This window comes from Micromys minutus, assembly GCF_963924665.1.
Source record: "Micromys minutus genome assembly, chromosome: 26".
Taxonomy (NCBI): Eukaryota; Metazoa; Chordata; class Mammalia; order Rodentia; family Muridae; genus Micromys; species Micromys minutus.
In genome coordinates this window covers 22,664,499-22,677,560 of record NC_137961.1, presented here as the reverse complement: position 1 = coordinate 22,677,560, position 13,062 = coordinate 22,664,499, and the positions used below count along the sequence as shown (strand labels likewise).

The 13,062-nt window shown below is 40.4% G+C and overlaps 1 protein-coding gene across 1 annotated transcript in view; it reads left to right on the top strand.

The window, feature by feature from the left end:
• Positions 1-8,737, top strand: part of CPNE3 (copine 3) — a 43,475-nt gene extending 34,738 nt beyond the window's left edge. The window contains exons 12-16 of the mRNA XM_080938744.1: positions 402-456; positions 815-866; positions 2,340-2,473; positions 3,428-3,664; positions 4,858-8,737. Coding sequence (XP_080794870.1) covers positions 402-456; positions 815-866; positions 2,340-2,473; positions 3,428-3,664; positions 4,858-4,968 — 589 coding nt within the window. The 3' untranslated portion in view covers positions 4,969-8,737. The remainder of the gene's footprint in view (positions 1-401; positions 457-814; positions 867-2,339; positions 2,474-3,427; positions 3,665-4,857) is intronic.
• Positions 8,738-13,062: the final 4,325 nt, after the last annotated feature.

The window sequence follows — 13,062 nt, the reverse complement described above, 5'->3', positions numbered from 1 at the left end:
AGAACCCGGACCGCAGCCGTGTAGTTCAGGGAGAGCCCAGCTCGGAAGGCGTTAAACTGGAGACCAATAGAGGAAGACACTGTATATCTTCCTCTGCCTTTCACAGGCTCACACTCAGGCACATATCATACGTGTATACCACTTCCACACCCCCCCAAAATATCTGTATCCATATTTCCTCTTTTAATGCAAAAAATAAAAACATTTAAAATGAGCTTTCCAGTGTTAGCATCGGCATTTAGTATAAGTAGTGCTATTAATTTTTTGTGTATAATTTCCTATGACTTTGAATTTTTTTAAATATAAGCTCATATTACTTTTATTGTGAATAAATATAAAGTGCCTTCTTTAGCAAACGCTGCTTGTCTTGTTTATTTGTTTCTTTGTTTTTTCTTTTTTAGTGATAAAATGTTTCCTGCCTTTGGCTTTGGAGCTCAGGTGCCTCCTCAGTGGCAGGTAAGAGGAAAAAAATTTTTTTTAAAGATTTATGTTTTTATTGAATATTTTCTTTATTTACACTTCAAATCCTCTTTCCTGGTTTCCCCTCCGGAATCCCCCTATCCCAGTCCCCCTCCCCTTGCCTCAGTGAGAGTGCCCCCCACCCACTCACCACATCCCACCTCACCACCCTGGCATTCCCCTACACTGGAGCACTGAACAAGGACAGAGGGCCCCTCCCAGCGATGCTGGATAAGACCATCCTCTGCTGCACATGCTGCTGGAGCCATGGGTCCTCCCGTGTGTACTCAGCCCTTTTGGAAGCTTTATTCTGGACTAGCAAACAGACCTCATTAGCCTTTTCTCCTTTTGACAGGTGTCTCATGAATTTCCAATGAACTTTAACCCCTCAAACCCCTATTGTAACGGTAAGTAAAGCCAAGCATGAGGAGAGCCTCATTCCTGTCTCTTTCTTGCAGTTTAGAACTATAGTTCATTTCTAAACATCAGTTTGTGACATGCCGAGCTTGTGTTGTAAACAGTGCAGAAGTCACCCCAGTTTGTTATGTGCAGCCGTGTAGATAATCACTGGGGTGATGAACGTGAGATGAAAAGTAACCCTTCTACCTATGAATCTCAGTTGAGCCAAACCATTCACCATCTTAGGAGTGGCTCACTAAAGATCAGCATTAAATAAAGGGATTTTCACATGTAACTTGGCTGTAAATAAACTCTCCATAAAATGATTTAAAGACTCTGGAGAGAGCTTTCAGAGGATCAGTAACTCAGATGAGAAAGGTGTCAGCCTTTTCAGTCTTGTTGCTTGCACAGAATTCTCTCTGACTCACTCGCATGTACCACATATACACACCACACAAACATAAGTAAGACTTAAGATGTGCTAAAATAAGAAAATAAACTTTTTAGAAGGCACTATAGAAAAACCTGTGAGTTCAGAATGCAGTTCAGGCAAGGGTTAAGATTTCTGGCATTTGCCTGCATCCCAAACTCACTGAGTGCAGAATCAGCACATGTTTGTAGAGAGTGCTTTTCACCAGGGTACCGTCAGCTGACCAGGCCATGCTGTTTTCACAGCCGTGTCTACAGGTCCATACCTTCCAGTGGCACATTTGTTCCTTACTCATTTGACTTGTAGTTAGATCACAACTCTGTCCCCTCCCCCTCTTTATAATAGGCTGTTGTCATGAAGCTCAGTCTATAGACTTGGCATCTTCCTAGCTCAGGCTCCTGAGTGCCGGGACTGTAGAACTCACTACACACAGCTGCCCAAGTTTCTTAGCCTGGCAGGCCCACGGCCAGTACCTCATAAACCGTTTACAGTTCTGTGGCAAAATTCAGGGAACTACCTGTGTGTGAATATTTAGAATTAATTCTGCTAACTACTAGGTAATTTATATCAGCTAATTAATTAAAACTAATCAGCTTTATAAGCACATATTTTTATAGAACTTTGGCCACATGTGCGGATGGGTGTTCCCTCCGCAGTGATTCTTTTTCTGTGTATCTCTTGTAAGCTGCTGCACCCTTTTCCCATCAAAAAATACATCAAAATTAAATGTAAATATAGCAGTCCTCTCTGAGATGGGAATGAATGCTTTCTGCTCAGAGAGGCTGTGTTTGTAGCTCTTAATAATGAAGCATGGGCATGAGAAACTCTCGACTAAAACTTTCCCTAGTCAAAGTATTGTTTCGCTTTGTTTGGGTTTTGATTTTGTTGTTGTTTCTGTACAGTCAAGGTGATCCGGTCCTTCCGGCTCAGCCTCCTAGAGCTGCGATAATAGTCATTATTTACCAAACCTGACATGCACATAACCGTTTCCCAGGACTATGGGTTAACAACTTACATTTGAGGATTTTTAATACTGCTTCTCTTGATCTAGGGATCCAAGGCATTATAGAGGCTTATCGGACCTGCCTTCCTCAGATAAGGCTCTATGGACCAACTAATTTCTCTCCAATCATAAACCACGTGGCCAGGTTTGCAGCTGCAGCCACACAACAGCAGACAGCTTCTGTAAGTGCCCCAGGCTCAGGGACAGGAAGGATATGGGTGGTATCTGTTCCTGGTTTCCATACTGTTGTTTATTGAGTTTGTCAAGAGTAAGACGTGATAATATACTCAGCATTGGATTGGGAGCAGTGTCTGTTGCTATTAATGATCACCAAAACAAAATAACGCTTGCTTTTTACTAATAATTTCTTTGACTTGGAAGTAATTTGCTTAGATTCTACCACAAATTTCAAAAAATAAAAAATAAAAAAGTCTATTATTTTTTAGAAACATCCTTCACATGAAGGCCTTTGAATACTTTTACCAGTTGCTGGTATTGTAACACTTACTATACTACTAGTCAGATGTTGGTTATCAAATTTCTCAAGCTGTAATAGACCCAGAAGTAGAGACAGGCATTGTGGGGACCCCCTCCCTCCTTGCAGGTGCTGAAAAAGTTAAACAAGATAGTTTGTGTAAAGTACACAGAAAATACTCTCAAACCTGTAAGTTACTGTCAAAAATTGTACAACTGTCCTAGGTTTTACTGGCCCCTAAAGAATGAGATCACAATTTTATGTGGCATTTTACTACTCTGGAAGATTAAGAAGACGGTATTATAAAGCATGTGTTTTAGCTGGGTGAATAATTGTCAAAAGTTTTGGATCAGTTGAGACTTGAGTAGCTGTTTGCTCTTAGACATGTTTAGTAGTTCCATTTAATGAATGTCTCCTTGAAAGGTTTGTCTTTAATATTTAGATGTCTTCTGTGTATATAATGTACTGTGTGGTGTGCTACACTTCTAATGAATCTTCAGTTTTTAAGAGTGGATCCTTGCCTCCGGGAATTATTTTATGCAGATGATTTTCTAACAGGCTTTTAAGGAAAATGGGTGAGACAGATGACTCATTAACCTAGATCATCCCTCCTACAGTGTGACCTTGACCTGCTCAGCAGATGTGTTTTCTTTTTTGATAGCAATACTTTGTGCTCTTGATCATCACGGATGGTGTGATCACAGACCTCGATGAAACCAGACAGGCAATTGTCAACGCGGCCAAACTACCCATGTCTATCATCATTGTGGGAGTTGGGGGAGCTGACTTTAGTGCCATGGAGTTTTTAGATGGTGATGGTGGAAGTCTCCGTGCCCCATCGGGCGAGATGGCCATAAGAGATATTGTTCAGTTTGTGCCTTTCAGACAGTTCCAGAATGTGAGTACCATTTTTTTTCTGACTGAAACACAGATTGCTTTTGATTGAGAGTTCTAATTTGGTTTGGCATCTTTTATGCTTTTGCTATAATTATGTGACAAACTATTAAAGGGATATTCTTACGAATATGTAAGATTTTTGTTACTTTTGTATTAATTTCTTTTCTCATGGTTATAAAAAATAATCTGGCAAAGGCAACTTGAGGAAGGAAAAGTTCACCTTGGCTAGTTGTCCATTGCACTGGGAAAGGCATGGCATAGTTTACAGTATCTGGTCACAGTACATCCACAGTCAAGCACAGAGGATGAATGTGGGTATTGTCTTAGGGCTATCTTTTGTTTTATTCTTGCTGTGATAAAACACCATGACCTATGACAACATGAGGAAGAGTTTATGTGTTGTTTAGATGCTGTCTCCGGAATTCCTAGTGTAAATAAACCAGGATGACTATTTTGAGAGGAACATAATGTAGAAGAATTTAATGTAAAATGCTATATGAAACACAGTTTTATATCCACATATAGAAGACCAAGTATAAAATCCTATTTGTAAATGTTTTAGCAGCTCTATGTATAATAAATAAGAGATGGTATATCTATTACCCAGGTAAATGACTAAGGAAACCATGGTACATCCATATGATGAGATACTTATGACAGACTGTAAAAGCAGTTTCTAGTGCTTACACAGGCTGATAGTTTTATGTTATCATTGCTTGTGAAAAGAAGCATACGGAATCAATTCTCTTTAAACCCAGGTCACTGCTGTCATCTTACACTGTGTGCCATGCAGAGTTTTGCATGCTACTTTGAGAATGGTGACTGATAACCAGAACTTCCTCTAAAACTATTTTGTATTACTAGAGTTTATAGGTCATTAAAATGGGGATTAAGTTGAGTAGTTATGAGAATAACTAGTAAACTTTTTGAATGTCTAATATAAAGTCATTAAGCACAGATAGAATAATCTTTTAATGACTGCTGGATTAGTTATAGTCTTTTATCAAACACCCAGTAGTCAGTCAAATATAGTTGTGTGTGTCTGCAATCCCAGCACTTCGTATGTAGAAGTAGGAGGATGGAATAGTTCAGGGTCATACTTGATCGTGAGTTCAAGGTCAGCTGAAACAAACAACAAACAAGCCAGCAGATGTCCAGTCTGTAATAGTAACTATGATGTTGCTTTTCCTCCAGGCTCCAAAGGAAACACTTGCTCAGTGTGTCTTGGCAGAGATTCCCCAGCAGGTGGTGGACTACTTCAACACATACAGACTCCTTCCTCCCAAAAACCCCGCTGTGAAGTAGAAAGAGCCAGGACATCCACAGCATTTCAAAAGCTGCGTGGAGCAATGCCATCTCTTACACAGAATGATGTACCCACCATCTGCGCCTTTTACCCCCGGGTGTCTGATGGAAACCCAGCTTTTTTGGTATATATTCTATCTGTTTAAAGCATACGTTTTATATTTTTGAAGAGGACACTTTGCAAGTCCATTTCTGCCCAATGAATTCTGTGATTGTTAGTGATTTATAGAAGAAATTACAAGAGTGCTGTTCAGAATTGAATTTCATGTGGGACAGGTTGGTTTGTTGTCTACTTTCTATAATGAAGATGGCATTTTTAAGTGTTGCCAGTGGTGTGAATGAGGACGTCTAGGCTGAAGTGGCATCCAGGTTGCTGTGCTGTGACTGAGAGATACTGAGTTTGTACTGTGACTGCTCTGTCCCTTTCTATGCTGCGGTGCTACAGTAGACAAAACTGTTGTCACGTGGTGGGTTTTGAAAACCAGTGGGCTTACTCCATTTTGAAACTGTACAATCAACCAGTGGCGAGCTCCTTTTAGACAAGACACTTTTATTTGTCGTTTGAAATCTCTTCACTGTGAACTCCTGCACACAGTGTGCCTTTGCTTTACTGAGTAAACGAGACACTCAAACTGGACATACAAATGATAGGTTATCCCAGAGGCCACATGATTAGATTGGCACATGTGACTGAGTTCACTAAGGCTTTGAGGACCAAACATTAAAGATGAAAATTCAAACATACGGGCAGGTCAGACGTGCACGTCATCCGAGCACTTGGGAGACAGAGGCATGAAGGCCAGCATAAGCCAACCCACCAATTCCAGGCCAGCCAGCTACCCAATGAGAATGTGTTTCAGTATGACAAAGAAAAATAAGCTATTGAGAAATACATTTCTTCTAACTAATGGCATAATTGCAAAAGGTCATTTGTATTTTTTTTCTTGCTAAGGTTCTGTGTCTTGATTTGTATAGATTTATTTGGATATTTTTGCCTTTTAAAAATAGCATTATTATTTCTTTAAACTTATAATTCTAGTTGTTTATTAATCAAAATTCTATTTTTTATTTCAATAATGTACTATTTCCTAAGTCCAGAATGTAGTCTGTTAAGCATCAAACCTGATAGAAAATTAAAAAAAATAACAAACAACATATACAAACTCTGTTCTAGCTGCTACATTTACATAGAGTGGACTTAGTATTCTTGTTTTGAAGAATTGAATTATTTTAACTTTACCCTGTAGAACATACTGTTTAGTGAGCAGTTTTGGACTAGATTCTGTAACATTTGCCCGATCATCTGGATGTCAAATACGTTGCCTGTCTATGCAGTGGCCAATTATCGCTAACAATTTAACAGAATTGTGTATTCACCACATAGCCTTAAGTAGATGTCCAGTCAGCATTCTCGTCAGTGTTACTGAGTCTTTGTTTTCTGCAGGCTTCTCAGTAACAGCTTACAGCTGAGGTCTGGCTCAGAGAAGATCCACTTGTCTTGTTTGCCGAGCCCAGTGAGCAGTTGCCTCCTTCCCACATGGGTAATTGGCATCTGGATATGTACTGTTAAGCTGTAGCAATGCACCTATATAAAGCAGGGTTTCTTAACATTTATTTTCATTTTGACTCCTTTAACCCAAGCAATTTTTTTAAATGTAATCTCAGTTTTATAAGTATACAAGCTTATATTTAAGATAGTTATACAAATCAAATATTGCAAGTAAACCAAATGAAATTTATTTTAGGGGCCTTGGAGAGATGGCTCCAGGTTAATAGTACATATTGCTCTTGCAGAGAACCTCTTGGTTTCTAGCACATGTATCAATCAGCTCTACTTGGCTGTAACTTCAGGGAATCTGATAATTTTCTCTGCCCTCCATGAGGACCTGCTTGTGTGTGTGTGCAGGCATGTGTAAATAGCACCATTTATTTAACAGTTTTTTCTTTATTAAAGGTGGAAGCATTTTGCCTACTACTGAGGTGGATATGCTTCTTTGTTTTTTACATAAGAGCTACATCTCAGCTGACTGTTTGGTATTGCAGTACACAGAGAATCTTTAATGTACTGCAGAGTTGGTTGATATTTTGATTTTTATTATTGCCAATACTTTAAAAACCCCTTTTCACATAAATACATAGTACAAAATGCCATTAGTGTTTAGAGGTATTTCAGAAGTTGGAAATTCTGTTCTCATTCTAAGCCAAAACACATCTAAAATTTTTTTTAATGAAGCTTATGTTGACAATTTTTAAAACCTAACTTTCTACCATAATATAATCTAGAGATATATTGATTTGATGTTGACTTGATTCAGAGTGACAGGAAAATATTGAAGTCTTTTTCTGTAACTAAGTGTTTATGCTAAAGCTGAGTCTGTACAATAAAATCACTGTATACATAAAAGCACAAAGTAACTTTGAGTCTGAGCTGGGGTATTGAGGCGTGTTTATTGTTGTTTCGGGACGTGAAAGCTGTGCATTGCAAAATGCACCTGCTGCCTATTGACAGCCAAGGCTACAGTGAAGTTAGTGACACAGCATGCCTGCCAGAAACACCTCAGAGCCATTTCACACTCGGTTGTTCACCAGACAGCCTTACTGATGTCTGTTTTTTCCAGTCAGTTACATGACTGCCTGTGGGGCCATGGCCCACAGCTCAAGAACATGGGCTCTATTTAGCATGACTCAGTAGTAGTAACTCAGTTGTCAATAGTGGTGATCTTTTTTCCTTTCTTATTTCTCTCTTTTTGTAACCATTGTTATTCCACAGTCTCTGTATCAGTTTTCCATGCTTGGGAAAATGTACAGTGTCTTTCAGGGCTTCTTTTGCATACAGAGGAAACCAGCTCAGAACTGGCTTACAGAGTCTCTGTATGGTAAGTGGTTGGCTCTGGAACAGGGCTCACTAGACTTGCTCAGCCCTAGAGGGTACTCAGAACTGCAGGCCCTTCTTCATCCGGTAGCCATCTTATTTCTGCCATTTGGTCTTTTAACAGCTTGATTCTGGTTTACCATCACTTTTTCCTTTTAAAATAGTTTTTCTTTAAATGAATCGTCTTCATCAAGTTTTATAGATTTGTTAATCATAAGAGCTGTGATTCTGGCAAATTAAAGTAGCCCATGGCTTTCTGCAGTGTGAAATAAAAGCATTTCCAATTTCTAATTTATTTTACAAAAGTCTTAGTTTTAGCGTTCACCTTCATTCCATATTACTTTACAGAGGTTTGTAATCAAATATTTATTTTTTGTGCCATGCCACTGTTTGAACAAATGCCATTCATTCTTAAAGAACATCTAAAATAAAATTACCAAAGTGACCTTCATTTCTCTATAACCTCATATGTGCACAGCCATTCTGTGCATAGACACATTTTCTTACATAGGTATATTCAGAGAGAGTATTTGTACTGGCCTAGTTTCCTCGTCTTCAGTTTAAGATTGATTTAAGACCATTAACATTTTAAATCATCTGCGGGGTTTATAAGTGTTCACTCTAGACAGTGCTCTGTCAGCTTTTCCAAAGTAGACCCCGGGCCTCACTGGTCTTGTGCTGCATTTTACGTGCCTTGCCTTTTTCATTTCATACATTTCCTAGAAAATGATCTTCAAGAATGCTCTCTGAGCTCTTTTTCAAAAAGGTGATGGAAGGTAAGTTAGCAGCTGGGTAGAAATTGTGAGCAGTTGTGTTGTGGCGGACAGCAGTGTGTGCATAAGTTACTAAATACACAAGTTTATATTAAATCCATTATCCATGTAAGCTCCCTTTCAATAAAGCTACTCTTGATGTAATATGGCTACCTTTTGTTTTCATTTCTGTGTCTCCATATCATACCAAAATGGTAGAAAATGGAGCTGGGGAAGTGACTCTGTGGGTAAGACTGCTTTTTATATAAGCTTGGGGGCCCGAGTTCGGACCCCTGTACTCAAAAGTCAAGTATGGCCACACAGGCTTAACCTCAGCACTGGAGGGGACAGATGTGGGCTTGCTGGGGCTTGCTGGCAAGAGCTGAAGGACATGTGGTTTTCTCTACCCTGTGCATCATACACACACTTGCTCACATACACACACAAAAGAAAAAGAATAGAAAAGTTAGAAATAGAAAATTAGCCTCGTTTGGGGTGACATTTAAAACCACCACAGTTGAGTAATTTAAATACCTGGGCTGGCAACTTCAAGAGCCCAAGGCAGGCATCCTGAGAGGCCTCTGCTGCTTCACAACATGGTGGAAAGGGCAGAGATGCATTAGAGACAAAACTGGACTGAAGTCATCCTTTGCATCAGGAGCCCACTTTGACAGCAGCTGACCTACACCTGTGATAGAAACATTACCCACTCAAGAGCGCTAAGAACCGAATGGTAGCTGATAAAGGTAAAGCAGTAAGTGTAAGAATGTTTTAAGAGTGAAAAAAGAAAAAATGCTTTTGTTGAATATACGGTGTGAGAAAAGGTAAGGAGTGGAGAGAAGGGGAGCAATTGGTGGGGTTTCATCCTAAGGGCCCCTAGACAACAGAGGGTTCGGTCTTTGGGGAAGGGTGACCAGGTAGTGTTGAATAGGCTTCAGAGTGGCAGATGTGTAAGTTTGAAAAACTTAAGAGGACCTTACATTTTAGTCATTGACACAGGCCCAAGGCTCAAGGGCTTTAGAAAACCCTATGCCAAGCTCAATCCAGGCCACGGTGACACACAAGCCAAGGGTTTAGCAGTGTGACCTGGTGTGACTCAGCTGTTCGATCACACACTTGGTTCCGAGTTTGTTTTCAGATTCTTTGTCTTGCTATAAGCTATATCAAATCATTAGCTGGACCCATCTCCTCAATTTCTTAATGGAGGAGAGGCTGCCACCGCCATCCTTAGAAAGTTCCCCTGGTATAGATAGTTGCTGAGCAGCTCAATACTGGCAATCAACAAAAGAATTAAAGTAAACATTGATTATCCACAAACTTAGGATCTAAAAAGAAAACGGAGGCAGGTGAAAACAGGAATAAGTAAGGTTGTCTGAGTAGGGGAGGGCTGTTTCTCCACACCATCAGGTGTGTGTGGGAACTCACAAATGGCCCCTGGAAGACTCACCTTCCAGACTGTCGACACATTCCTTCACACAGATCTCAGATGATTAACGTCTTCATTCCCTCCAGCCCCAAATGACAGCTCTTTCCACTTTGTATTCTGACTCCAACAGCCCACTTCTCTGCAGTGCCCCGAACCCCCACTCTCTCGGGAACCAGGTCCTTTCTTAGTAAACTCCACATGCATATGTCTGTATGTATGTATGTATGTATGTATGTATGTATGTATGTATGTATGTATGTATGTATTTTTTTTTCTGAGCTCCCCATTTTTGGTCCTAACTAAAGCCTGTCTTTCATGGAGAACATTGTTACTTCTTCTGCAGTCCTGTCAAGTGCGGATTTCCCACCTCTTTGAGTTTCTGACACTGGTAGTGTGACCTCTAGCTGTCTCTTCTCTGAGGTGGTTTTCCCTCTGCTTTAAGGTCTCCAACTTTGAATGTCAATCACAAGTTACAGTACATCTCTTTTCGTACACTCTTACCCTATAGTTCAGCCTAAAATATTTAGTAGCCCCTCTCTATTTTTTTTTACATTTTATTTTAAAGTTATGCGTATATGTGTGTCTGCTTGTGGGTACGTGTGTGTGGACGAAAGTGCCTGCGGAGGCTACGAGGGGATGTGAGGAGCCTGGAGCTGGAGCTCTACTGTTAGGAACTGGGTATGGGCACAGGAACTATACTCAGGTCCCCTGCAAGAGCTGTACACACCGTGAACCATGGAACCATCTCTCCAAACTCCATTCCCAAACACCGTATCAAGGGGGAAAAATTGTATTTTTAGGTTAAGTATCCAATTTTCCATCACCAACCTACTTTCCCCTTGAATTCTTTCTGCTGCCACAACTCTTAATGACTCTTCATCCATCGGGGCCCTTGGTGTACTAACGCCTTCACGGATTTTATTCTCACTGTTTCTCTCGGTATGACCGCTGTGTTATAAAAAATAAAGGAGAAGGATTATGTTATGGAGGGTGTGCAATGAGGTGTGGGGGAAGGGGTGCCTCTGCAGGCTTGTGAGAAGGCATCCCTACCCTGTGAGTGACCAGCCACATGATGGTATAGTATAGAATAGAGCTTATTCGGGGAATGGGGAGGGGAGTTGAGAGGGTAGTAGAGGCAGAGAAAGGCAGAGAGAGAGAGTAGAGAAGACACCAGCCCTGAGCACATGGGGAGGGAGTGGGGCGGGGAATGGAGGGAGGGAGAGCAGGATCAAGAGGACAGGGCAGGAGCAAAAGGCAAGAGAGAGCAGAGGGGGCCAGCAGCCCCTCTTAGAGTGAGTCAGGTACACCAGGCTGTTGCCAGGCAACTGTGTGGTAGATCCTAGACAAAATGCCTTCCTGCTCCTTACTTTTCTAAATTCAGGTACAAATAGCCATTCCCTTGGCTATTTCAACCATATGAACTCCCTTGCTGCCACTTGACTGTGCCTAGTTTGCTGTTGCCCCTTCCTCAAGATGTCTGTAGTCACATGAGATCATCTTCTTATCCTAACTATGCTCAATCTATTTGCCTGTAGAGCATCAGGTCCATGTTCTAAGTGTTAGGGAAACACACAGGCTTGTCTCCTCAAAGGAAGAGATGTATACCGTGTTCCACACAGACGGCTAGGAATGGATGTAGTTAATAATGTGGTTGACTGGTGCTATCTGTAGAAACCAGGTCATACCTGAATCCCCCACATTTTTATATTTACCTTAGACTCTTCCTCCCTAGACCTTTATCTTGAGCATTGTTTCCCAGTCAGTAGAACTCATCTTTATGGAAAGTGCCATATGTACTTTACATATGGAGCAGAAATAGTTAGTGGACTAGGTGACTTCTATGCTATGTATGAGGCCGGGCCTTATGTGACTCAAGTTTATTTCCATCATTCTCCCTGTGCTTTATCTTGAGCATCGTTTCTCAGTCAATGGAACACATCCTCATATGGAAGAGGTTATGTGAACTTTGCAAAGAGTTTCCGTGCCATAACCATGTCATAAGCCTTGTTGTATATGCAGGGCTGAGTTCATTATTATAAAGAAAATTTTCTCAGAATTGTGTAATGCTTAAATAGGCTTAAAATAAACTGCCCTGTGTCAGCCTCTAGAAGTTTGAACCAAGACCAGCTGAGTCATGTTGAAACAAATTTCTCTTGCCTTATACAGATTATTTACTCTTCCTGGTGTTTACAGAGACCCCCACATTTGGCTGCTGTGCCTTTGACACAGATAACTCTCTGAAATCCTATCTTGTTTTTTCTGTATCACTCTATACAACCTTCCACCCCTAGAGGAAGTGCCAAAGCACCCATGTAGCTCCCCACACTTTCCCATTGCCTTCAGTGTGCCTGCACCGAGACCTTGTTCTCACAAATTAAGGTAAGGGTGAAAAGAAACTGTCCTCTGTTAACATATTGACAGAATTCTTCCCTAACATTGTATGGTCAAAAGTTTTTTGTTTTTTTTTTTGCTTTTTTTTTTTTTTTTTGTTTTTTTGTTTTTTTTTTTTTTTTCCTGAAGCTGTGCCCTTCGTAGAAGAGGATGACTTCTCCTGATACAAAAGAACTCTTCCTTTGCCTGGGTGGGTTATATTATCATAAACCCTTCCTTCTAGAATCCCCAAACAAGCTGTAGTGCGGGAACGCTGAAGACAGCGTGAAGGTGCAGTAGAGAGCTGTATGGTGTTCGGCATTTCATCTGGGGGTGGATAATTGTACACAGTTTCATAGTGGAGGAAAAACAAGAGAGGCATTCAGAGAGTCATTGGTGCCGAAGAAAAGCAGATGGATAGGGCATTATTATCAGGATAACAAGATTTGTGTGTGCTGCAACAGTCCTTGAGAACTAAATTTCTCTACTCTTACAAATGTGACATTTGAAAGGTATATTAAGTCTTTCATATAGACCTATATTTTGGTGAAATCTGTGGTTAATTCTTTTCTGTGGGACAAACTGAAAAAAAAGCCATAGCACAGCAAGCTTGGTCATTATTAAAACTCAATATGTGTGTGTATACATTCCAATAATATAAATATATTTCTTAA